The 26,616-nt window shown below is 38.7% G+C and overlaps 1 protein-coding gene across 2 annotated transcripts; it reads left to right on the top strand.

The window, feature by feature from the left end:
• Positions 1 to 20,494: 20,494 nt before the first annotated feature.
• LOC135610232 (homeobox-leucine zipper protein ROC3-like) lies at positions 20,495 to 25,878 on the top strand. 2 transcript variants are annotated; one of them, XM_065104486.1, is made up of 12 exons: positions 20,495 to 20,685; positions 20,843 to 21,126; positions 21,248 to 21,462; positions 21,579 to 21,696; positions 21,899 to 22,087; positions 22,292 to 22,765; positions 22,857 to 22,958; positions 23,033 to 23,245; positions 23,846 to 24,014; positions 24,123 to 24,391; positions 24,489 to 24,584; positions 24,816 to 25,878. In XM_065104486.1, the coding sequence occupies exons 2-12, from the start codon at positions 20,980 to 20,982 to the stop codon at positions 25,221 to 25,223; spliced, it is 2,400 nt and encodes a 799-aa protein (XP_064960558.1). In that variant the 5' UTR covers positions 20,495 to 20,685; positions 20,843 to 20,979; the 3' UTR covers positions 25,224 to 25,878. The 2 variants fall into 2 exon arrangements, with proteins under 2 accessions (XP_064960558.1, XP_064960557.1); XM_065104485.1 differs by having other exon boundaries at positions 21,245 to 21,462.
• The last annotated feature ends 738 nt before the right edge of the window (positions 25,879 to 26,616 follow it).

Below are 26,616 nucleotides of genomic sequence, written 5' to 3'. Positions count from 1 at the left end.
TAGGTCAAGTGGGAGATTGCTAGTCATAGGTGCCCAGCAAGCCAATCACGTGAGTGATGGCACGTGTGACTTGATACAGAATCTTTTTGCTTATTATATTTTGGCGTATATCACTTTATAACTATTGCATAAATGCATATATATATTGTGATGTCCTTGGATTTGTGCAATGGGAATCGGATCGTGATGAGATCACGATAATGAGATCGATTCACCTTTAAACACATATCCTAAATAATCCCGGTCATAGGTTACTCGAGAGGGACATCATGATAACCGGATAGACTGGTGTGCTGTATACCCGTCCATATGATAGATGCAGCTGGTCTCATAGCTGCTCGTGTAGGGACACTAGGGATACAGTACAGGTGCTCATTGGAGAATGAGTTCACTGATTGATCCGCTTACGGAATGCTGGATGGTTGATGATGCCTTATTGTCAGACAGCGATTCCGTAGTCATAGTGGTGTATCTGGTCCTTAGACTTGAGACACCAAGGATGTCCTGTATGAGTGCTCCACTCTTTGATACCAGACTTATAGGTTTGGCTGTCCCCAGATCTAGTACAACTGGTCATTGGGAGTGGTAGTCGACCTTATGAGGGCTATTGATTGTCAATAGAGGATCATCCACTCTCGGCGTCATGAGAGGAATATCCTATGTGTTCTTGCTCAGACAAATCCCTGGCCAGGGTCATTCGGGTTGAGAGAGAAAGAGTTCTCCGGGAGAATCCGATTAGAGCGAGACTCGAGTAGAAACTGTATGGGTCTGACAGCACCATGCTCGATATACGGTCTCTGGGATATTAGATGGATGAGGGACTATAGGTACATGGTAACTGAGGACAGACAGGTCCAATGGATTGGATTCCCCTATATCGTCTAGGGACTACGGCGTAGTGGCCTAGTACGTCCGTAGTCGATGAGTCGAGTGAATTATTACAGAGATAATAATTCACTGAGTTAGAAGTTGTTCTGACAGGTATGACTCACGGCCAGCTCGATATTGGGCCTAGAGGGTCACACACATATGGTAGGCATTGCGATGAGTAGAGGTTCGGATATGAGATATCCGACGGAGCCCTTGTCTTATTGGATGCAGATCCAATACCCACTAGGGAAGGACCCATTAGGGTTTGACACGAGATCTCTATAAATAGGAGGGATTCACAGCCTCATAGGCTAGAGTCTTTACTTGCCTTTCCTATTCTCCTCTCCCTCTCCACCTCAGAGTAGGCCTGGAGTTTTAAGGAGCGTCGTCGCAACCCTGCTGTGTGGATCACCGCTAGAGAGGAGGATGCTTGACCTCCTTCACCCTCTCCTAAGGATCTGCAAGGAAACAGGGATATACGATCTCCCTAGGTAACACAATCTACTCTATACGCAGTTTTGTGTTTTGCGGATTTTTGCGCACCAATCTTCGCACGACGACGAACATCTTTTTGGGAATCGGGGATTTTTGTTTTCTTGTTCTTCCGCTGCGCATATGATGTCGCCCCCAATGATTTCCCAACATAGAGATATTTATTTCACATCTTATTTGACTTTCAATCACTATCATAAACTTAATTCCTCTATAATTAAAACTTTTTTTTGGATATCACTCTTATTCTAATAAATTGGGACTAAAAATCTTTTTCCATTTATTAAGCAATTTTCTAGATCTCAAGATTTTTCTAGTAACTAGTCAACCAAAGTATTCCTATATCTCTTTTAACTTTTTGAAACTTCAATAGGATACCATCAAGTTCCACACTTTTACTTATTTTCATCTTTTAAAAATCTTTCTTTTAAGCTTATTTATCTAATTTTATAAACAAATATATGATTATTAAACCTACCACTATTATCTTTATTTATGGCTCCATTATCCATGAAATTTTTATTAAAAAAATATAAAGATAGTTTTTTCATCTTTCTCTATTTTATTATTACTAATAAGAACCTTTTATCTTCATTCTTAATGCATCTAATATTATTTAAATTTGTTCTCTTCCCTTTGATAGCTTTAACAATTCAATATATATTCTTTTGTCGTTCTTATTGTCTAACTTATTATAAAAATTATCATAAACCTTATAAATTATCTTTTAAATTATCATAAGCCTTATATATCATAAGCCTTATAAAAATTATCATAACTCTTTTTCCTCTTTTAAATGTTATATGTCTTTTAAATTTCTCCTCATTTTTATAATTTAGCTTATATTTAAAAATGATCTTTTTTTATTAATTGATTTTTAAACTTTCTTACACCACCACCAACTCTCTCTTAAAGTTACACCTCTATTCATACATACTTATTATAAAAGATAGATAATATCCCTATACTTATCATAATATCCCGTTAAGAATTTAAAGAGTATATAAACCAAAGAATAACTCGCTTTCCAATCTAAGATCGTAAAGAGATTGTAAACTAATTCAAAGACTTTCGTATACATAATCTCATGAAAAAAGGAGTTTCAGATCCACATCCAAACTTTCTAATTAATTCAAAGACTTTCATAATTCATGGTTTTTGACATAATTAAATATGATGATATTGGCGTAGATAAAAAAAAAAGGCCATCTGTTGACAAGCCTCATCTTTTAAATAATTGGTTAATGGTTTTTTGAATGTTGCTCAAATAAGAATTATCAGTCTTTTCCATTAAAGACTATCATTTATTTTCTTATATCATCAAAACACTTTTACATGTCTCAACATCTGGAGTACATACTAAATGATCCTTAATACGATATATCCCAGTTAAGATAATATTTTCATAGAGTTTATATTTGATTTTCCTTGGTTGTTTTCAAATTATATACCAAACTCCTATCCGATTAATTTTTAAGAGTATTTTTCATCTTAGAACATATGTTTTGACAAAGAGAAAATAAGCATATGAAAAAGCAATATAGTAAAAAATCTACAATGGTTATCTCATGTAAAAAATAAAAAGATAATGCATTGCAAACTGTAGTTAATTGTTCATAAAGATGACAAAAAGAGAGATCTTCACTTGAGCCACTAAATTTGCTCTAAGTTAAAATACAACGATGTCAAAGCACTGGTTACTTTGCACGTGGAACGGTTGGCTACTTAATTTATGCGAATGCTATTTTGTTTTGTATTGTGTAAACTTATAGTCTCGCATTTCTGCAAAAGATTGGTTGCATAAGTTTGGTCATCCTAACAGTGGCAACATCTCATATTGCAAATAGGAACATTAGATATGAGATTATGGCCAAACAAAAACAAAGATTGCGATGGATGAGAAGAGAGAGTAGAAGAGGAGAAGAGAAGAGATGAGATGGGAGATGGGAGATGGGAGGAGAACAAATGAGAAGAGAGGTAGGAGAAAGAAGAATAAGAGAAGATGGGAGGATAAAGGAAGGAGAGAGAGAAAGAAAGAAGGATAGGAGAGGAGAAGAGAGGATATAAGAGAAAATAGGAGGAAAAGACAGGAACATAGACTATTTAGAGAGAAGACATTATACTTGTGATGATCCATCATGGTCCACAACGTTGCCAGCAATTCATTATAAGCAATAAGGCTTGTCTCCTCATCTCTCTTATGGGATATCGGAGAGAAGTAATGATCATTGGAGTTAAATAATTAGTTGATGAGGTTCACAACATTTTCTCATTGCATGCAATAACAAGTTTTAGGACTTGCATTTGTCTCCTTACTTTCACAACGTTTTGTCTTTAAAGGTGAGTTCAACTAATTTTTCTTATATAAAGACAACTAAGTTGATTTGATATGCTTGAGTCGATCCATCTTACTAAGTAGATTCCACACCTTTTATGTTACAAGATCTAGAAAGCCTAAGCTAATTCTATAAGATCATATGATCCTATGACTTAGACCTTAAGTTTAATAACCTTGCTTGGTTGACTAGTTTATTCAATAAGATTTTGAGAATTAGAAAGATCTCAAAGAGATAGAGAAAGAGTTTTATAGAACCAATTTAAAAGAATAATGAGGATATCCAAAACTTTATAATTATGAATCACATTTTGAAACTTTAAGAAAGAATATTGAAAAGTCAAATAAGATATAAACCAAATGTCTTTACAAATCAATTTGGTTTTATATCTAAATGATCGATAATAGAAGTTATTTATTTACTAAAATAAATATTTATTTCTATTAGCATAACACAATAACAAGGGTCCTCTTCAAGTCCTAACATTTTGACATTGATCAAACTCCCCGAAATATATTTTATTTATAGATGATATTATTTTACTAAAACTAATTGTAAGCTTGAGTTTTGAAGCAATAGTTAGATATTGAAGGTTTTTATATTATATAATACAAACACTCTATTAATGACACCTAATAATAGCTTATTATTATATGTTGCTAACATGTAATCTGTTATGTTATAATCAATATAGATGCGATTCTATATTGATGTCATATGTTGCTTATACATGTTCTATTAGCTTAATATATTATGTCTAGAGAACAGGTTCTGACACCTATGTCAAATAACTCACAAGAAACAAAAAAATTATAAAAAATTTTAGGCACTAAATATATAAGAACATCTATACAACATATTAAAAAAGTCAAGACAAAAAAACACTTTAATCTAGGAGATAAAAAAACTAGTAGAAAGAATAAAAGACCTACCACAATTGAGAATTCCAAGATAGATTCTACAATAATTATAAAAAGAGAAACCTTTGACAATGCATGGGGATCGGTGTTACTATGAAAGATAGAATTCAAGAAAGAAATATGTAGATATAGCAGTGGGAAATATAATACTAACTTCAACAGATGGTGAAATCGAAGCCATAGTAAATGTAATAAACACATTTAGAATAATCTATATAGTGGCATATTATAATAAAATATATAAAAATAGATTAGTAAAAAGAAGATGGTACAAACTTGTAGACTGTATTACTAGAAAAAGATAACAAAATAGTTTATTTTTTAAGCAAAGGACTAATAAAACTGATAAGAAACCATATTGACTTCTCATAAATTGTTAGATACATTACACTTATATGAAAAAGTAATTTTTATTTCTTAAGTTTTTCTACACTAACAGAAATGTGGAGGGTGAAGAAAGTAGAAAGATGTATATGTCAGACATGGTGCACTAACTATGAGAAATCAAGAAAACTTAGGAATCCAAATAAGAAGACCAAAAAAAATAATTTTTTTGTTTATAAAATAAGAATATTGCATTAATCGTCTCACGCGAGAGTTTATAAAAGTATTTAAAATGAAAAAAATCATCACAATAAGTTCAAGATTGCATCTAGGAGATGGTTCCAACAAAAATCATCATGGAATATTAGCAAGAGTTGCATGAACCATTCTTCTTATAATAAATAGTATAAACAACTCCTCCAATAATACCTACCGTCACTGTTATGGGCAGAAATAATATTCTCAAGGTCATTAGATCAATCCGGAGTATGAAACAATGATCGTAGCATGAACTTTTGGAGTTAAAAATCAGTTAATTCATAATGGAACACTGAGAAATGGAGTAGACGCAAAAAGGGCAAAAGTCTATTGTATTTTCTTGAAAGACAATTAGTCGGAGAAATAAGTTTCTCATCTCCCTTGCAAGCTTAAAATGGTCATACTTGCAATAATAAAAAGATATTTCATATGCATCAGAGTGCAACGCTAAAAAGATACTTGCAAGATAAAGAATGCATTATCACTAGAATAAAAGAATGAGGCCACCTCAATAGCCGGATATCAATTTTGTTACATGAAACATAGAAACTATAACAACGTTAGAAATCTCCTGACTTTGTTGTATCTCTATATACACCCGTTAGTTCATCTGACAAGGGTATCGACAAGCCATAGAGAACCACTTCGGTCTTAGAAGCTAACTGATGCTCTTTTAGAGTCCCTTGCTTTTCTAAGAAATCGATGTCTATAAAAGCCCTGTAAGTTCTTCTTGTAAAAGTGTTTCTTTGGTGTATGTTTAAACATTTGAATGCTCTTTGTAGGTCTATTGAATCATTTTGATGATATTGCAGGGTGGATCAGGCATTTTAGTGATTGATGAACTAAGAAGTGATCCAAGGGGGTCAAAGCAATGCTACCCGATATTGATCATCTTGCCCAAGAAGGCAATGTTGTCTATGTAACAAATGGACCTACAAGACCTTATGCTAGCGAATGCTCATCCTAAGCAAGAAAGCCCTTAGATGAAATCCTCTTGGATCCTAAGCGGCCAGATCGTGCCATCAAAATAGGGTCTATGCTATTTGATGAGAAGAAGGAACTAGTCAATTTCTTACACCTGAACTAAGAAGTGTTCAGTTGGTCCCCAAGCAACATTCTCGGCATTGATCAAAGCACAGCTCAACTCAACTCAACATCAATCTCGCACATTGTTAGGTCTAACAGAAGCCCCGAAGATTCATCCCAAACCGATCAGCTACGAAGGAAGAAGAGGTAAATTAACTTTATTCATGAGGTCTACTATCTCAAGTGGCTTGCTAGTGTAGTTCTTACTGTAAGTAACGAAAAATGACGACTGATTGTTGATTACACTGGCCTCAACAAAGCTTATCCAAATGTCAACTTTCTTCTTCTTTGGATCAACCAGTTTGTTATGGATAAATCTATACAAAGGGTGTTCGATGTAATATTCGTATATGTTTGTATCTTTCGATTTTGTTCATACTTTACATAGCATATAAAGGGTTTATAGTAGATTTAGTAGCCTTATTTTAATTAGCTTTCATGGTTAACTTAGTCTTATAAACATAGGTTATGTGTAATCATCATGCAAAGGTAAAACTATCCAAAAATAAGTTATCTAAGTAACCATTTTGGAGTTTTTCTAACTCCATAGAGTGGTACAGAGTGTCAGCCAATATAATACTCTGAAGCTACCTTGGTGGCACATGGTTGAATGAGTCTTTAGTGTATTATCTAGGGCTAGTTTACTGTCTTATTCTATAGTAGTATCATATGGATACTTGTGAGAACTTTTAACTATAGCGGACTATCTTAGACCCTTTTGTTATGTAATTGATTGGCAAACCTAGGGTGACATCACATGTGCAGCAGAAGAATAGAAAACAAAAATAATAAATTTTACAAAAATTAGTTTCTTATTGTCATGCAAAGATTGATGTGCAAAAACCTACAAAACCCAAAAAACCGTATATATTAAGGGATGTGTGTTACTTAGAGAGATCGTATATCCTTGAAATCCTACAAATATGTGAGAGAGGATGAAAAAGGTCAATTGTCATCCTCTCTAGTAATGATCCACATGGTAGGAGCTACAAAGACATTTTTCAAATCGCTGCACAATCCTCCTTCCCACGTGCACCATAGGATCAAGAAGGGGGTCGGCTCTTCTTGTTGTCGACACACCCCAAATAGGGGCTACTGGTTGAGGATGAGAGGGGGAGAGGAGAATAGGAGGTGGCAACTAAAAATGGTCTAGCCTATAGCCCTTTGGTTCCCTCCTATTTATAGAGGTTCCCTATCAATTTAACCATAATGGATCTTGTTTTGTTGGATATTGGATCTCCATCAAACTGCTCAAGCCTCTTAGATTAGTGGATTTCTATCTAATAATCTCTCATTGACTCTTATTGGATCTTATCCACAAGATTTAATAATTCAAGGGCTTATTGGATATCCAATAAGATAGGGGCTCCAACGGATATCTAAACCTCTACTCATCGCAACACCTACTATATGTGTGTGACCCTTTAGGCTCAATATTGAGTTGACTAAGAGTCATACCTATCAGAACTCCTTTTGGCTTAGTGAATTATTATCTCTATAATAATTCACTCGACTCATTGACTACGGACATACTAGGCCACTACACCGTAGTCTTCAGACGATATAGGAGAATTTAATCCATTTGACCTATTTATCCTTAGTTATCATATATCTATAGTTTCTTATCCATCTAATATCCCAAAGACCATATACCGGGCATGGTGCTGTCAAGCTCATGCGATTTCTACTCGAGTCTCGTTCTAATCAGATTTTCCCGGAGAACTCTTTCTCTCTTAATTCAAATGATCCTAGCTAGGGATTTTCCTGAGCAAGAACACATAAGATATTCCTCTCATGACACTAAGAGTGGATGATCCTCTATCAACACTCAATAGCCCTCGTAAGGTTGGCTGCCACTCTCGATATCCTATATGAATAGAATACTCATATAGGATATCCTTGGTGTCTCAAGTCTAAGGACTAGATACACCACTAAGGTGATAAAATTACTATCTGATAATGAGGTATCATCAACTATCCAGCATTTCATAAGTTGATTGATCAATGACCTTATTCTCCAATGAGCACATGTATTATATCCCTAGTGTCCCCACACGAGCAGCTATGAGATCAGTCGCTTTCATCATATACACAGGTATACAGCACACCAGTCTATCTAGTTATCTCGATGTCCCTCTCGAGTAACATAGGATCGAGATTATTTAGGATATGTGTTTAAAGGTGAATTAGTCTCCTTATTGTGATCTCATCACGATTTGATTCTTATTGCATAGATCCATTGACGTCACAATATATGCAGCAAACAATATAAAGCGAGAAAATATCAAATAAATAATGAGCAAAAAGAGTGCATATAATATCATATGTGTCATCACTCACATGATTGGCCTGTAGGGCACCTATGACTAGCAATGTCTACTTATGAGATCTCGAATAAAATATTTTTTTTAACCTATCTTCTATTTTATAAGTCCTTAAGGGACCATAAGAAACTTTGAGAAGGCTGATGATTTATGGATGACCATGTAAGGGTGCTATATAGCTTAGGCCAAACTAGTTAAGTTTGTATCATATGATATTAGAGCGAGACAAGTACATTTAGAAACATATGACATGTAAACATGGGGGACTAATGGGGCTGCCTTGAGGGTAGCTAACATGCGCGACTATTTGAGGAAATAAGCATAAAGATATAGGGAAAAGTGTTACTCAGAGGAGAAGGCATCTGAGATTAGTATTTAGAGTAATGGTTAACCATAAGAGAGGTATCACGAGGACAAGCAAGCTGGGAAGAACACATATCGTACAAAGGTTAGGATGACTAAGTTTGAGCTACGACTCAATGATGGCAACTAAACTTGACAGTGCTCAAGGCAAGTAGGGGCGCTTGGCAAAGGAGGATACCATGCAAGTGCTAGTTATAGGTGCTCTATAAGCCAATCACTTGTTATGGCATGTGTGACTTGACACGTAGTTTTTTTACTTGTTATTATTATTTGACATTTTATCACTTTATATTGTCTGTTGCTTGAATATATTATGATGTTCATGGATCTGTGCAATGAGAATCAGATTGTGATGAAATCACGATAATGAGACTGATTCATCTTTAAACACAGATCCTAAATAATCCCAGTCATAAGGTACTTAAGAGGAACATCGAGATAATCGGATAGACTGATGTGCTGTATACCCGTCCATATGATAGATGCAATTGGTCTCATAGTTGCTCGTGTGGGGACACTAGGGATATAGTATAGGTGCTCACTAGAGAATGAGTTCACTGATTGATCCGCTTACAAAATGCTGGATGGTTGATGATGCCTTATTATCATATAGTGATTCTATAGTCCTAGTTGTGTATTTGGTCCTTAGACTTGAGACATCAAGGATGTCATGTATTAGTACTCCACTCTTTGATACCGGACTTATAAGTTTAGAATTTTCAGATCTAGTACAGTCGGTCATCGGGAGTGGTAGTCAACCTTACAAGGACTATTAAGTGTCGATAGAGGATCATCCACTCTCGGTATTATGAGAGAAATATCCTATATGCTCTTGCTCAAACAAATCCTTACCCATGGTCATTCGGATTGAGAGAGAAATAGTTCTTTGAGAGAATCCAATTAGAGCGAGACTCGAGTAGAAACCGTATGGGTTTGACAACGCCATGCCTAGTATATGATCTTTATGATATTAGATGGATGAGGGACTATAGGTATATGGTAACTGAGGATAGACAAGTCCAATGGATTGGATTCCCCTATATCGTCTGGCGACTACGACGTAGTGGCCTAGTACCTCCGCAATCGATGAGTCGAGTGAATTATTATGGAGATAATAATTTACGAAGCCAGAAGGAGTTTTGATATGTATGACTCACGGTCAGCTTGATATTGGGCCTAGAGGGTCACACACATGTAGTAGGCGTTGCAACGAGATATCTATCGGAGCCCCTATCTTATTGGATATCCAATAAGCCCCTGAATTATTAAATCTTGTGGATAAGATCCAATAAAAGCCAATGAGACATTATTGGATAGAGATCCATTAATCTAATAGGCTTAGGTAGTTGGATAGAGATCCAACACCCAATGGAGCAGGATCCACTAGGGTTAAGTTGACATGGGACCTCTATAAATAGGAGGGAACCAATGGTTCATAAGCTAGAGCATTTTTGGGTTGCCTCTCATATTCTCCTCCCTCTCTCCTCCTCGGTTAGCAGGCCTGGAGACTTGAGGAGCATCGTCGCAGCCTTGCTGTGTGAATCACCGCTATAAAGGAGAACATTTGACCTCTTTCACCCTCTCCTAAAGATCTGCAAGGATTCAGGGATATACAATCTCCTTGGATAACACAATCTTTCATATATGTAATTTTAAGTTTTACAGATTTTACACATCAATCTTTGCACGACGATGAACACATCTTTGGGAAATTGAGAATTTTATTTTTATGTTCTTCCACTATGCATGTGATGTTGCCCCCAGATTTCCCAGCAGCAAGAAGAGATGAGTTACTCTATAACTAAAAGAATTAGTACTCATGCAAGGACTTATATACGGATAATAAATTATTCATGGCTATCTTAAGGTGGCTGAAACTCAATACTGTGAAGCATAGAATCTTTCTCTTCAGTATGGAAAGAATACACCCATAGGAGACTAAAGTGTACAATAGGTTTAATATATTGCTAAGCCTTAAGGGGTGCAACAAAGGTTGTATTAGTGAAGAGTCATAATTTAGCAAGTATGTTCATGGTGACGAAGAATGTATAGTTTATTCAATAAGACAAAGTAATCTAAGGGGATAGTAACCTTCTTAATTTCTAGAGGAAATGATGCGAAGAGAAAAGTTGATCTATTATGACAGATATCTAAGAGGGTTAAGATTCGATTATATAAAGGGAGAATCATATATAACAAACTGCATATATTGAGGGGGTTATGTCAAGACAATAACTCCTAAAACTCAATGGACAGAGCAAGTAGTGAAGAGTCATCACATGATCTCACATGAGATAATACATTGATGGACGTATTGTGAGATCAAGTGGGAGAGTGACCCTATACAATACCAAACAAATGCACACTTAGAGTTAATGTGAAGATTGGACTCAACGAAGGGTTGACCCATAAAATGGTAGGCACAAGGACCACCATCAACTCATTGTAAACTAAGGAGTGGAATAACTTGGTGAAATGCTCGTCACATGAAGGGAGTCAATATAGAAGATAGAACATAGAGCAGAGGTGCAAAGCTTTTCTTATACAAAAGTTAAAGACATGAACTCTTGCAAAAGTAAAAGCAAGATCATGTTGTTTAATAGGTCTATCATTCTAATTGAGCGGACTCATCTTGTATGGTGTCAAAATCGAAGGAAGCTTTGAGGCATATACATTTTATCTTGGTTGATGGAGGGACTAAAGTGACACAACTTTTGGAGGCAAAGCTGGAATCACAAAGCCTTAGCATAGGGTAAGAGACTACGAAGGTGGGTACTCCTAAAGAATATACCACAATGTTATAATTTGAATTATTATAAAGGAAGTTGTGGGTAGCAAAGATTATGTTGGGAGTAGGGGCTTAAGATCCGGACAATAGCACACTAATTTCAATAAAGTCGATGGACTTCGAGAGCTACTAAGCGATGAATTATCCTAGAGCTATATTTTGTCCATATGTGACCTAAGAGCAAATAGACAAAAGTCGATTGTCAAAGGAGCGAACACAATCAAAGGTGATAGAGGCTCTATGATATGCTAGCAAAGGCTGCATATAAAGATATCATAATCCGAGTTCATCCCATATATCATAGTGCAATAGAGATATCACTAGAAGAGACATAGTACAACATATCATGATGGAATAGTTCAACGTAATATGACACATACGAGAGAAATCTCGTGATGAGCTTGATCATACAAAGGTATGATAAGGTGCTATTAAGCACTCCACCTCAATGAACAACACAATAGCAAGAAGAGCTATATATTCAACTAGTGAATGCCATGGTACCATAGAAGCGGGTCTTCTATGTATGTACCAAATTTTACATCGGATGAAATCTTTGATCATCAACATATGGGGGCTATGTACCATCGAGGGAGATTCTAAATCTAAATACTAATGAATCCCATGGGAAGACTTGGTCATACAGAGGTGTGATCAAAGCGACCAGAGAATTAAACTACTCTATAGCTCATATTCGTTTAAGGGATCCTGACAAATCATAAGACAAGATAAAGTATATGAATGTTGCTATCAAGGATACAAAGAAGAATTGGATCAATGTGAGCCCTACAACATGATGGTCGAGGCCATGCATGGTAGTTGTAGTTTATTTTTCTATTAATCAAGGAGAACTACTCAAATAATATATAGGTATTGAAATAAGTGGTCAAAAGAGGTAAGGAAGTAATGATGAGTACAGAGGGACTTAGTTACCCAAAACTAAGCGACAATCAGGATAGAGGTGGACTCGAATGAGTGCTACAATGCTGTAGAGGTATATCTATCAATCGTAAAGAAAGGGATGCAATTCAAGACAATGATTAGTAGGGTCATGGGTATGACAACATTATGGTATCATAGAGACAAGACTTCTACTGAGTTATTGATCCATTCCTCTCATGAAGGGAGAGTGTATGGTCATGAAAGGGGGCTAAGAAGGTAGAGAATACAAAAGGAAAACTTTAAGTACTAAGAAAAGATAGAATGGCTCAAGTTAGGGAACTTCATAAGACTAGTGTCGATAAGCTTCTCATCAAGATAGCCAAAAGTGATAGATTTCGGATCGATGTAGAAGTGCTTAACCAAAGAACTAAGTAGGTAGCATATAGTGTTGTATCTTTTCTACCTAGAGAAGTAGGCGGTAAAAATGATTGAAAAGATTGTACAATTCTAGCGGTGACCAAAACTATCAGAGACTTACTCCAAGTCAAGGTAAAATTTTATTTTTTTTGGCAAAACTTCTTGTATTCTAGAAACTTAATGGCAATGAGGAGACAAATTATAATAGCTAACTCAATGCAAGGAATATAAACACTTTGAAATGTAAACAGTACCCATATCTTCTTAGATAGCTTTATGATAATGTGAAGATGAAGATCAACCAACATGTAATATATGCTTCTCTATCACAAAGGATTCATTAATGAAGTGACATGCAAGATGGTCCCACTTAGCATATAAGTCATCCTTGAGAGCCCCTGCTTTTATGATCGAGATGTGGTCTACTTTTTTTTCCCCAAAAGCACCAACTATAAAATGATGGAAGGAAATTCCTTATCATACGAGATCCAATTGATTCCATAGAAGATTTAACATCTAATGGCTAAGTAAAGAGAATGGTAAATATTTGCCAAAAACTTATGAATCTCACTTCGACATAAAAAATCAAAGTCTACTTCCAACATGAGAAAAGAGGAGAAGAAACCAAAAAAGATAATAGCAACCTCAAAGCTCTAAAAAGAGAAAGACAACCCTTGAGTCAACAGAGATTAGCAACAAGAAAAATCCCATCAAACTATGCATGTAGATAGCATAGCCAAGTAGAGCAACACTAACCATAATGATGGATGATAACAAAAATTCTAAACTATGGATAAAGAGAGAAGAAATCTCAAAGTAAGATTCAGTGGGACATGAATCGCTTAATTAGAAAAGCCATAACTAGGGATAATTTAGTATAGTTGGAGCCAAACTCTAATTTGGCCCAATTGGAGTTTTAATCAAACCCCATTTTGATCTTGCTAGAATCCAAAGACTATATTCAAGTTAGCTCTAAGTCCTAATCTAATTAGGGCTCTACCTCTTGGCTATAAAAGAAGAAAGCATCGTTAAGTTAGCTCAATCTTAATCCTCATATGACTAGGACTAGGACAACCCCTAATAAGACTTATGATTACAAAAAAGTAAAAAGAATTCTTAATTAAATTATGTTTTGGATGCCATCAATCCTATAAATGTAGCCCACTTAAAAGTAATCAAGTCATACCTTTTCTTAAGAAGATAGTCGATCCTAAGCTAAAAAGATAAAAGAGAAAGAGATGATGAGGTTTGCAAGTCTAATATCCCTCCTTGCTACCTATAGCCACCTTATTACATAGATTCTTTTTAAGTTGCTATTGCCTTAATAGCTTCCAAAGAAATATTTAACAATAATAAAAAGAATAAAAAGTAAAAGTTGGCCAAAAAGTCTCACTATCCACCTTAGATCCAACTTACACTAAGAGCCAAAAGAAGAGGAGTTCAAAATTGGGTTCTACCCTCCAATAGTAACCCCTTTTTTCTCGAGTTATAATAGTTAAAATTCTATCTTACAAATTCATCCAACTATTATGAGAAGACCCCAAAGCTTATTGCTTGTTGTCTAGGAACAACCAACGTTCTTATACACCTATAAGTATTTTATCATACTTTTATTTTATTATTTGAACTTTTATAGTTAGTATTTTAACTTTATAAGCAATAGAAATTATTTATTTTTTATTTTATGCTGATTTTTAATGATATCACTCGTCTTAATGAAAACTTTTATACAAAAAATAATATCAGATTAAGATTACTTCATATGAACTCGGTACGTATCATATAGCTGATTTAGACTTTGATTGTATCCATTGACTTACTCAACCTAACGAAATCTTTGTGCTGCCGGAGTTCAATTTCCCGACAGAGTTTAATGCATGTCCTGATGCTTCACTTCAAGAACGCGTAAAATATTTGTATGCGAATACTTGTCACAAACGAGTTCGAGTTCCGAAGGCATATGATTCAAAGCGTCGTCTCTCCGTTTCAGGTTACAATTCCCTCCATTTCTGACAGTTGACCAGACTTTACTCAGTCAACAAAGTCGCATCTGCACAGAGCTTTGTTTATGCTATCTTGCTTGTCCCATATTGTTCAACTTGGTGTCATTTCCATGGACTTGGTCAACTGCATCCCACCTGAACCGCTGCGTAAACATATCTCGATGTAGTCACATACTGTATTTTGACTGCAACGACCATTTATTCTCGTGAATTTATTACATGATGACAAGTTTTTGCCTGCTTGATTAGTCACTGCAGTATTGTTTCATGTGACTGTCCATGGCATTCGATGCAAGGAATCAATGGCTGCCTTTGTTCCATTTAATTCATGGAGCAGATTCATGACTTGTTGGCCTTCTGGAGAGTCATCTTTGACGGATGCAACTGTGGAAGTGCTTCTGACGAGTTCAACATGATCACTCACTCCTGCAGTTCCAAGTCCACCTACCAGAAAAGAACATCATATGCCTCGGTCTCTACATGGTGGGCTTTTAGATGCTTATTATGCCAAGAAGTTATGCAAACAGCTTCGATAGACTCAGGATTTCTCGGAGAGTTTTCCTCCTGGCTGATTACATCTAATCAGTAACACAATGCATTCTATCAGAACTGTTGCAGTGACAAGTTTTCCTACATTGCCAGCAGCCTGTGTTTTTAATTGAATTGCTTCCTTGCTTTCAACTTGAAGGACAAATATCAGAAGGCTTACTTACTTTACACCTCTCAGCATCTGCATTCATTTATCATTCTTTTCTGTGGTCTGTATCAGAGCTCATTCATCCATGCCTTCAATTTTCTTCCCTGATCAGCCACAGAAGTGCTATAACAAGCAAGCTAGGTTAGTGAGAACCCTCGTGAAACCATTAAGATTTAGCTTATATTGTGCAAATCCCTCTTCCCTAAAAATTGATCACTAGTTTTCCGATGCCTAAAGCCTGAAGGAAGTAGTTGAGTTTCTATATTGAGGCAACATCCATAGGGACTCCCATCTCTCTTCAATCTAGCTTTCTGATAACACGTCCGATGTCATGATAGATGGGTTTCAACAAGCGAGCACCATGTATTCCTTTTCCGTGAAATTAATTGTTGTTAAGACTTGTTGGCAATCTTTTATGGTGGTGTTATCATGTCCGCCATACATATAGGCTCTGTGGTCGTACTGGCTTTGATGACGGTCTTAGGATTATGCCCATCTCACTCACCTAACAGATGATGCTTTGAGAATAACTGTGGCCTAATTTGTAAGTAACCAGATAAATTAATATGCCTAAACTCAAAATTATAATTTTTTTTATTTTCTCATATTCTTCGTCTTTATGTGGAGTTCGACACATCATCTAAAACGATAGGACCGAATGGACAAATACATTATGTCAATCATAATCTCTATTAAAAATATATATTCTCTACATATTTTTGTTTATTCTAAAAGTGAGAGTGGGTATGGTCTTCAAGGTCAACTTTATCCATCTCTTCCCTATTCTTTCTTTTAGTCATGCCAACCACAATCTGTATAGAAAATATTCTTCAAATTTTTTATTTTATAAAATATTTTCATAACCGTTAAATTTATATATCTCTTTCTTATCCATTTGTCATGTCAATCGCAATATGTATAGAATATATTCATATTTTCATAACTATTGAGGATAAGAAGATAATTAATGAAATATTTTTATAATTATTATTTTAGAAAATATGTCAACTCGAACTCAATGAGCTAACTAGTTTATTAAACTTAAATAATTAGGATATTATAATTTTTTTCACTTATGTGTTTGACGTCCTCGTCAAGACTCAACATAGTTAAAATAGTGATTTCGAGAAATTTAAAAATTCGTTTGATGAAACTGGTACTTAACTTATACTACTTATAATATGAGTAAGTGTAATAAGCAATTAAATTAAAAAATAATATGAATTAAGTATATCAAAGGAAATACATATTAAATTTATAGTGGTTCGATCAACGTAACCTACGTTCACTCCCGATTCTTTCTCCGTTGAGACCATCGATTTTCACTTACGATCTTATTTCAATGGACGAAGATCAACCATCCTTATTATAATTCTTTTTTCTTTTCACAGGTTTAGGAGATAACATTTACAAGTCTTATACCCCTTAGTATGAGCTCTAAACTTTAAAGAGGAAAAGGAAAATACTAAACACTTTTCAAGAGTCTACAACTTCGAATCACAAGCCTTTTCGTTCACTTTTTTTTTTTCTATCTCAAACAAGAATGAGTGAGATATTTATAGATCTCAAATAACTTTAAAAATGGAGCCAAAAAGTCTCATCCGTAGGATTTCGGAGTCCTACTGGTACTACCGCCAGTCTGGATAGTATTATCACCTAACAACATAGAAGATCGTGTACTGGTGGTACTATTGCTAGTCTAGGCAATACCACTGTTGGGTCTACCAGAAAACATACATTTTATATGTGTTCTAGCCCATAGGCAGTTTCACCGCCAGACCTAACTGTGGGTTATTGAATAGGCCTTCTAATCAGCCCAAATCAGTCCCGATTCAAGCTCAATGGGCCCCTAATTGAGTTAACATAGTTACACCCAAAACTAACTGAATTAAAACCTAAACTATGACGATTAAGATATAAACGATTACAAGATAAGAATTATATATTATCCGACATGTTATTGGTTCATCTGAACTCCCGACGCATTATGTTTTCCTTCGGTATATTACTTGATTCATCTACATATTGAGTTCTGCAACATTCGATCTTAGTGCAATGTTCGATTTTTTTCGACCTGATGCTCGATCTCTTACTTCGGCCCAACGTCTAATTCTCCTATTATAATTATTTTATTTTTTCATGATTAAAATTAGTTCTATATTTTTTTTAAAATATTAATTATTTCATAAATTTATTAATTAATTTCATCATCAAAATTTGAGATTTAACATCATTATATTCAAAGACGTGCTATTATCATAGCAGAATCTCTTTGTTATATTCAAATACTAACTCGAATCTAATATCAAATAGCACTATTCGAATATGATAGATTAACTATTTATTAATTCTATTTTATTAATTATTAAATAAAATATTTAAATTTAAATTATATATTTATATATTTATCATATTATTATAGATTATTCCTAATCTTATTTATTATCGATACGAAACTAATCTAAATATTACAATATAAGCAGCTCCTCGTAACAATGTATGAAAGAAAGACGATTCGGGCTCAATGTCACACAATGAGACCCCTCAGCACCTCGGAAAACCTCAACTCCATCGGGTTTAGAGCAGGTCAAGTTAATCATTCGTCGTCGAGAGTGATCATCCATATCGGGCGATAACACTCACTGAAACTCCCACGTTGTCAGATACGATGACCTGCTACATTTATACTCGATGACGTCGGTGGGAGACACAACATTACACATATCATAGCAACGCATGGTCGAATCAGGTGCTGTGACAATTCATATAGGTTCAAAGATTTCAAATGACAGTGTGCGTCCGGAATGGTCGTACAAGAAAGCCATTAAAAAGAGGGGCAAGAGCGTGCCATGAATGCGTGCGTGATGTGCACCCATGTGCTGGCATGTGTGGAACCCCTTCCCTTCGCTTCCACATGGCCGTCACATAATTGAGTCGAATTGAATGGTGGCGCTCCCTCCGTATCCCTTCCATCTCCCTCCTACAGCTCTGCCTAGTTTGCATCAAAGTGACGAAGCGTCTCAGGCGCCGTACACGCCCAATTCTTTCTCCTTTCTGGCTATCTTTCCTTTGCCTTTCTGTAAACCACGCGAGTCCCCCTCATCTTCTTCGGACCGCTACACCTTCCCAGCGTTCTTCCATGCAAGCGTTGAATTCGATCCATCCACTTGTTCAACTCTACTCGGTTGACCGTCATAGACCACCACTTCAGGACCTTTGTGATTCGAAAACTAAATCACAAATGCTAATAAAACGACGTACAGAATTTTCTTAACATATATACACATATGTATATACATGCATACAATAATTATGTATATAATCACAAAACACGTAGTTCAGCCCGGGTGGTGACTGTGCAATACGTCACTGTGTCAATGCTGTTCGATGAGTGACACAAAGGCGGGACTATTGATGAACACTAGCAGCATTAAGAGCACATATGATGCAAACGATGCCCCCCAGTTAATGTGTAGATATTAATTAGGTAGTTGGTGTCAGAGAATTAGAGATCACACAGCGATGCTGCTTTGTTTACTGCAGATTGCGGAAGCATGTTCTTCCCTGGGACGGCCATGTTCCTCTACCACCTAATCCATGAGATTTGTCTTTTTTTCCCTTGTTATGTGCAATACATTCTATCTAGTAAAGTCCCAAATATCCGGCAGATCAATATCATATTGCATACTAATGGAATATATAATAATAATAATATATAAGGACAGTCAATTTATTTATACAAATAATATGTTTCTGAAATAAGAAGTGGATTACTAGCCGCGTGCATTAACGATAGATTCGTGGGAGTATCATCATATGAGTTGAATTGGAAATGTGTTTGAGGAGAGATCCTGATATTTAAGGCACTGTGTGAGTGCAGTTACGAGAAATATCGACTCTCGCTCAAAGTTTGATATGTATATATGTTAGGTTTGATTTGTAAGAGTAACAACATATAATGATCCCATTTCACTTTGCCTTCTCGCTAAATTACACATGGCACAACATTGGTGCCACTTGGAAGGCCACTCATCACCGATCCGATCAACATTTGCTACTCGTCTCGGTGTACTCGAACCGTTTACCTTCCTTGCGATCGAAAGTTGTGGTGGGCCCTCAACGAAATTATCCGCTGGGCTCTTAACTCTTTTCTTCACATCGACTGCGCTCTTAAGTCAAAGTCCTTTGACCGCCCCTGCGTCATTACCTTTTTTTGGTTATATCGGAAACCCCCCGTTGGACTTCTTAACTTCCCGCTCCGCCACTAAATCGAACGTCATCAAGCGAATCAGAGCCGTCCAGTAGGTGGACCTCGGAAGCCACGGCGGGTCCGGCCAGGGACGTTTCGAACCGCGGAGAGAGAAAGGTGCAGTAGAAGACAGAGCGAAAGCGCGTAAGGGGGGGCGGGGAGGGAGGAAGAGAGACAGAGAGGGGGAGAGGGAAGGGGAGTTGACCTAGGGCAACAGACCGATCGCTGCTCGGGCTGCCGAAAGACACGTGTCGGTTACGGTGGGCAAGACGGATTTGCTGGCGGGGGATCGGTTTCTGCCACCCGCAGTTAAAGTCGCATTTACCATCCATCCCTCCTCCTCCTCCTCCTCCTCCCTTCCCTGTGAAACCTCCCTCCCAGTAATGACCTCCCACCAGTAATAAATATTAGATAACTTTTGGTCTAAGAGAGAGAATCCTCCTTCTCCTCCCGATAGAGAGAGAGAGAGAGAGAGCAGAGTTACTATGGTTTGTCCGTGAAGCAGCATCGAGATCATGTAGAGAGAGGTGGAAGAAGAAAACAGAAAGCCAAAGCGTAGGTCTACAAAACAGTGCAGGAGAAGAAGAAGAGGAGGAGAAGTCGGAATAGAAGAGGACTTGTATCTTTTTTTATCCTCCTGATCTTCCTCCCTTTCTCCCAAATATCACCGACAGTGGTGAGTGGTATTTATTTCTCACCATTTACTGCTCCTCCCTTTATCCCATCCTCTCTTTCAGATCTCCTCTCTCTTCTTCTTTGCTCGGTATATCTACTCTCCTTTTCTTTTCATTCTTAAAGGATCTCTCCATTCTGTTGTGTTCGGTTCTGTTTAGGAGAGGTTTGAATGATATGGCGAAGATGGAGGAAGTGTGGCTTTGAGAAAGGCAAAACAAAAAACACTCGAGTGCTTCCTTGTTTCTAACCATTTCATCAGGGAAAAGAAGCAGTGGTGAACAAAGAGGGGCTAAAGATGTATGGAGATTGCCAAGTGCTGTCATCCATGGTGAGTGGTAATGTTGCGTCACCCGATTCACTCTTCGCCTCTCCGATCCAAAACCCTAACCTCGGCTTCCTGGCCAACATGCCCCCTTTCAACGCTTTCTCCTCTATCATTCCGGTAAGCACCAGTCTTCCCCTACATATCGACTTTTTTTTTTCTCTGTGCATCTGCTTCTTTTTTTTCTTGTTCTTTTCCAAAGGAGATATTTGCTAAGATTTATCTGCTTTGGTGTAAGAAGGAGGAGGGGCTGATGTTGATTGGGAGGGGAGTGAGCAAAGAAGAGGAGATGGAGAGTGGGTCTGGTAGCGGACCCTTGGACGGAGTGCTTAGCTGCGGCGAGGAACATGATAACGAGTTGCAACAACAACCACCATCGCAGCAGCAGCAACAGCCGGTTGCCAAGAGGAAGCGCTACCACCGCCACACCACCCGACAGATTCAAGAAATGGAAGCGTGAGATCAGATTCTCCCACATACCTCGTCATTCATTCGATACATCATTCGTTTTGACTATTCTTTTTGATGGGGCATAGAAGACTGATGTGATCCGATGCCGATTTTTTGAATAGGTTGTTTAAGGAATGTCCGCACCCGGACGAGAAGCAGAGGATGAAGCTAAGCCAAGAACTCAGCCTCAAACCTCGGCAGGTCAAGTTCTGGTTCCAGAACCGCCGGACCCAGATGAAGGTCCGCTCATGCGTTCCCAATCCTTGCACCATGTTTCCGTCAACCGCATCTAACTTTTTGATCATCGTTTGATGACTACATATCCTCACGCGTGCATGCACATTCATGCACCCGCAAACCACGATCAAAAACTAGAAATCATTTCTTATTAGCGCACAATGTTTACTGATCCATATGGTTTTGGGACTGGGGACTACTGAAGGCGCAACAAGACCGGGCGGACAACGTGGTACTGCGAGCCGAGAACGAGAGCCTGAAGAACGAGAACTTCCGGCTGCAGGCTGCGATTCAGAACGTCGTCTGCCCCAACTGCGGCGGCCCGGCGATCCTCGGCGAGATGTCTTTCGACGAGCAGCAACTGCGCATCGAAAACGCCCGACTCAAGGACGAGGTACTAAACCCTAGTTCCAGCAAATCAACCTCATTAACCTCTTCCCGGAACAACATCACATGCATGCGACGACGCAGAAAACTGGAGTTCTAAGTCAAAAAAAAGTTTTTCTTGTGCTACATGCTAGATTGTGTGTATCTCATCCTTTTTGAATCAGCTTCTTTATGGAGGACACAGTCAGTTCAGCTGCCTTTTTATGTACAGCTCGAACGTCTATCCTGCATCGCATCCCGCTATAGTGGCCGGCAACAGCAGCCATTAGGTCCCGCACCGCCTATACTGCTCCCCTCGCTGGATCTCGACATGGGCATCTACTCGAGGCACTTCAAGGAGCCGCCAGTGGTGAGTTGCAATGACATAATCCCCGTTCCACAGATCTCCGACCAAGCCTCTCCCTTCTCTGGCATGCTCATCCTGGACCAAGATAAGCCGTTGGTTCTGGACCTAGCAATCACGGCGGCTGATCACTTAGTCAGGATGTGCCGCACGAACGGGCCACTATGGATTAGAAGAGATTGTCGCACCACGGAGGTCTTGGATTTGGAAGAGCATGCAAAAAACTTCTCCTGGCCGATGGACTTGAAACAGCAGCACGGAGAGGTTAGGACCGAGGCTTCCAGGGACAGCGCCATGGTCATTATGAACAGCATTACGTTGGTCGATGCCTTCCTGGATGCCGTGAGTTAATCGTTATAAGATTTGTATGTGTTCATTAGTCCATTTTGTGAGCTGCTTGTTGGTCATTTCTCTTTCTAATCGTGCTGTCCAGGACAAATGGATGGGGCTGTTTCCTTCCGTCGTCTCCAAGGCTACAACAGTTCAGGTGTTGAGTCCAGGAGTCGCTGGTCATGGCAATGGCTGCTTGCATCTGGTAATCTAGCATCTGCTGCACCGTTGTTTCCGCCCTGTTCGATACAAGTGTTCTCATGTTGGAGCTATTGACAGTTGCACGCAGAGCTTCAATTTCTGTCTCCTCTGGTGCCTGCGCGTGAGGCTCATTTCTTCCGGTACCTCCAACACAATTCAGAAGAAGGTACTTGGATCATTGTTGATTTCCCTGTCGATGGCTGCGTCGATGGCCTTCAAACGTCCCTCCCCTGGTATAGACGGAGGACCTCTGGTTGTGTCATCCAAGATATGCCCAATGGGTATTCCAAGGTACGTTTTCTTTCTGCTAAGTTGATATTTTCAATTAAAAGCTCAGTTCTAATCCCTTTCATTACCCTACTTAATGATGTGAAATTACTGAAACTAGTTTCGATTAAGTTCCAGGTTTCGTATTGATCGGTACACGATCAATTATAATTGTCTTTGTTCCATTATACGATAAGCACAAAATGTTAACTTCGACATGTATGGGAATACAGAATTTAGTAGCAAAAAGGTGATCATCTTTCATTAGGGCCTGACTTATAGAAGATAAGATTGGCGCTTGTACTGATGCCCACCGCATGCCCGCCATGTTCATGGATCATGACTCGAAAGAACTGGCAACTGGAGGCTCTGCATACGTTCCGACTGGAATGAAATATTGTATGAACTGATGTTATTAATCGAGCATCGGGATGCAAACGTTCCAAGGCACTTTTTTTGTATTTATATAAAACAAATTATGCACTAGAATTTTATAGAACATTACAGAAGCATATGACTTGGGGAATAGCAGCATTAGAACTGTGCATTTAATGACATTTGTTTTTGGATATCAAGTCATAATAAAATTTAGGATGGATAGATTCATCTGTCTTGTTTGGGCAGGTGATGTGGGTAGAACATGCAGAGGTGGAGGATAAACCAGTGCATCAGATATTTGATCAATTTGTCAGCACCGGCGTGGCGTTTGGAGCAACACGCTGGGTTTCAACCCTGCAAAGGCAATGTGAGCGGCTTGCAAGCCTTCTGGCCAGAAATATTGCCGACCTTGGAGGTACAGTGTCTAATAATGCTTGGCATAGATTCTGGCTTCTTTGTCTTTATATATATATATACTCTATAAGCTGTGATTCTCTCATCTAAATGGACTTGTTCCCTTCAGTGATCCCCACCCCGGAGGCAAGAAAGAATATGATGAAGCTGTCACAGAGAATGATGAGAACGTTCTGCGCCAGCGTACACGCCTCCGGAATGCAATCTTGGACAGCTCTTTCTGAATCATCCGATGACACAATCAGGGTGACAACCAGGAAAAATACTGAACCTGGCCAGCCAAATGGTGTTATTCTCACTGCTGTCTCGACAACATGGCTTCCTTTCTCTCATCAACAGGTGTTCGAGCTTTTGACGGACGAGCAAAGGAGGTCTCAGGTACCTGAACATAAGATTAGCAGCTTGTTCTTGCTTTCAGAGAACCTTTTTTTTTGTTTTTGTCAAAGCTGAACTGAAATGCCTGTTTCTGCTGCAGTTGGATGTTCTCTCAAGCGGTAACTCCTTACATGAGGTGGCTCATATCGCCAATGGTTCGCACCCAAGGAACTGCGTCTCGCTTCTGCGTGTTAATGTCAGTACGCCCTTCTATTGCCTGCGACTTGTTGCCTCAAACTTTCCATCTTTTGCAGGAGTTTTTAGATCATTCCTTCTGCTTAACCACAAGAAAAGAAAAAAGATTATTTGTTTGCACTTTTGTTACACTACGAACTGCTTATACGTCTAATATTATTTGTTTGCCTCATTTTGTCGTTGGTTGCTGATGAATCTGTTTCCGCATGCCAACAATGATATATCCACTCAGGCGGCAAGCAACTCCTCCCACAGTGTGGAGCTCCTGCTTCAAGAAAGCAGCACTCACCCCTCCGGCGGCAGCATCGTCGTGTACGCTACCATCGACGTCGACGCCGTCCAGGTGGCGATGAGCGGCGAGGACCCGTCTTATATTCCCCTCCTCCCAACTGGCTTCGTCATCTCGCCCGCTGCCCCACCAAACGGCGTCATCAGCAGCAGCGATGGTTCGGCCAGTACCATCGGATGCCTGCTCACAATCGGCATGCAGGTTCTGGCTAGCGCAGTCCCATCTGCCAAGCTCAACCTCTCCAGCGTCACCGCCATCAACAACCACCTCCGCAACACCGTGCAACAGATCAGCGCCGTGCTCGGCGGTGGCGCCGCGGCCCAGCCGGCTGCTATGGCGCCGGAACAATAGCCCTAATAAGTAAGTGGCTGGAGTCACCTGAACCCTAACTATTTTACTCGATATTACCAAATTGCGCTTCGCTCCACTCTCATCACACCAGAATCATCATCATTCTGGTGCGACAAGGGACTACTTGACGAAGCCCAACCATTGACGCTTATGCCCACGATCTTTGAGGGCATCCCACATCAGTTCAGTGTACTTGGGACTTTGTCAAGTTTTCACTTGTTCAACCTGAGTGTATGGTGGGGGGGGCCATTTTGGTCGTATCGGTGCTCAACAATGGGATCCAAGGTGATGTCCAGGGAAAGTGGAGGTCGCACCATGTGTAATTAAGAACAATGCAGTAGGAGGTTTATTAGTTGAAATAGCAGCATTGTGTAGAATGGAAAGCGAACAAGGAAAAGGGAATGTAGGTTGTTGGAGGGAAGTCAAGAGCGCACCAGATGTGACCCTCGCCCCAGCCGGCGAAGTCTCTCACGAGGTAGAAGATGATGAGGGTGTTGGTTCGGGAATTGACTTCTTCTTTCTTAGTAGTTTGCTTGTACGTGCTGTGTAATACTTGCTTGCTTCGGTTGGAGTCTGGTTGGTAAGGATGGATTCAATGCAACATGCTGGAACTATTATGATTATTTATGTTGAGTATTTATTGCCCTGTTTCCCATCTCTATTGTGCTTCCTTTTACCTCAGGATTTGTTGTCTATCAGGGGACCTGTCACCACATGCAAGAATTGATGGGGATGCTGGTCTTGACAGCATCAGCTCCAGACCTGTCACCATAGTGAGCTGGATCTTGATGCATCGTTTTTGTTCTGCTCTACATGTGTCTTGCTGCGTCTCCCATGGATGAGTCGTGCAAGACGCGGTTTTTAGCTGTCATGATGAGTACGATGGGGCGGCCGCAGACGCGCATGGGAGCGTGCTTGCTGGTCCATGCGACTGCGATGGCTACTGCAGTGAGTGATTGCATCAAAAAACAAAAAAAAAGGGGTTGGAATCTTTGTCAACATTTACTGTAGGAATGTTTTCCACAGTCGTAGACTGTGAATGAAAGCAAGGAGGTGCGTATAGATGTGCCCATGACGTGTAGCTATCACCTTACTGTGTGTTGCTTTAAGAGGAAGAGGTAATGAATTTGTCATTACCTCTTCCTCTCAAGGCACACACAGTAAGGTGCTGTGCACGCCACCTTTTGAAAACATAATTAGTGCGTTGACCACATATATTATCAAAGAAATAAATGAATTAGTCAGTGTCTGTCCTCTTTTATCGGAATAACGAGGATTCAGAGGGATGAAGAAAAACTAACGAATACCTCATCGCTGAACGTATGAACTAATCAATGCAATTTGCAGCATCAGAAAGAATCGTGAAACAATTACAAGAACTTGTTCGTACAAA

Source organism: Musa acuminata, chromosome BXJ2-4 (assembly GCF_036884655.1).
Source record: "Musa acuminata AAA Group cultivar baxijiao chromosome BXJ2-4, Cavendish_Baxijiao_AAA, whole genome shotgun sequence".
Lineage (NCBI taxonomy): Eukaryota > Viridiplantae > Streptophyta > Magnoliopsida > Zingiberales > Musaceae > Musa > Musa acuminata.
Note: the sequence above shows the minus strand (reverse complement) of the source record. Positions and strands in the feature narration are given on the sequence as shown.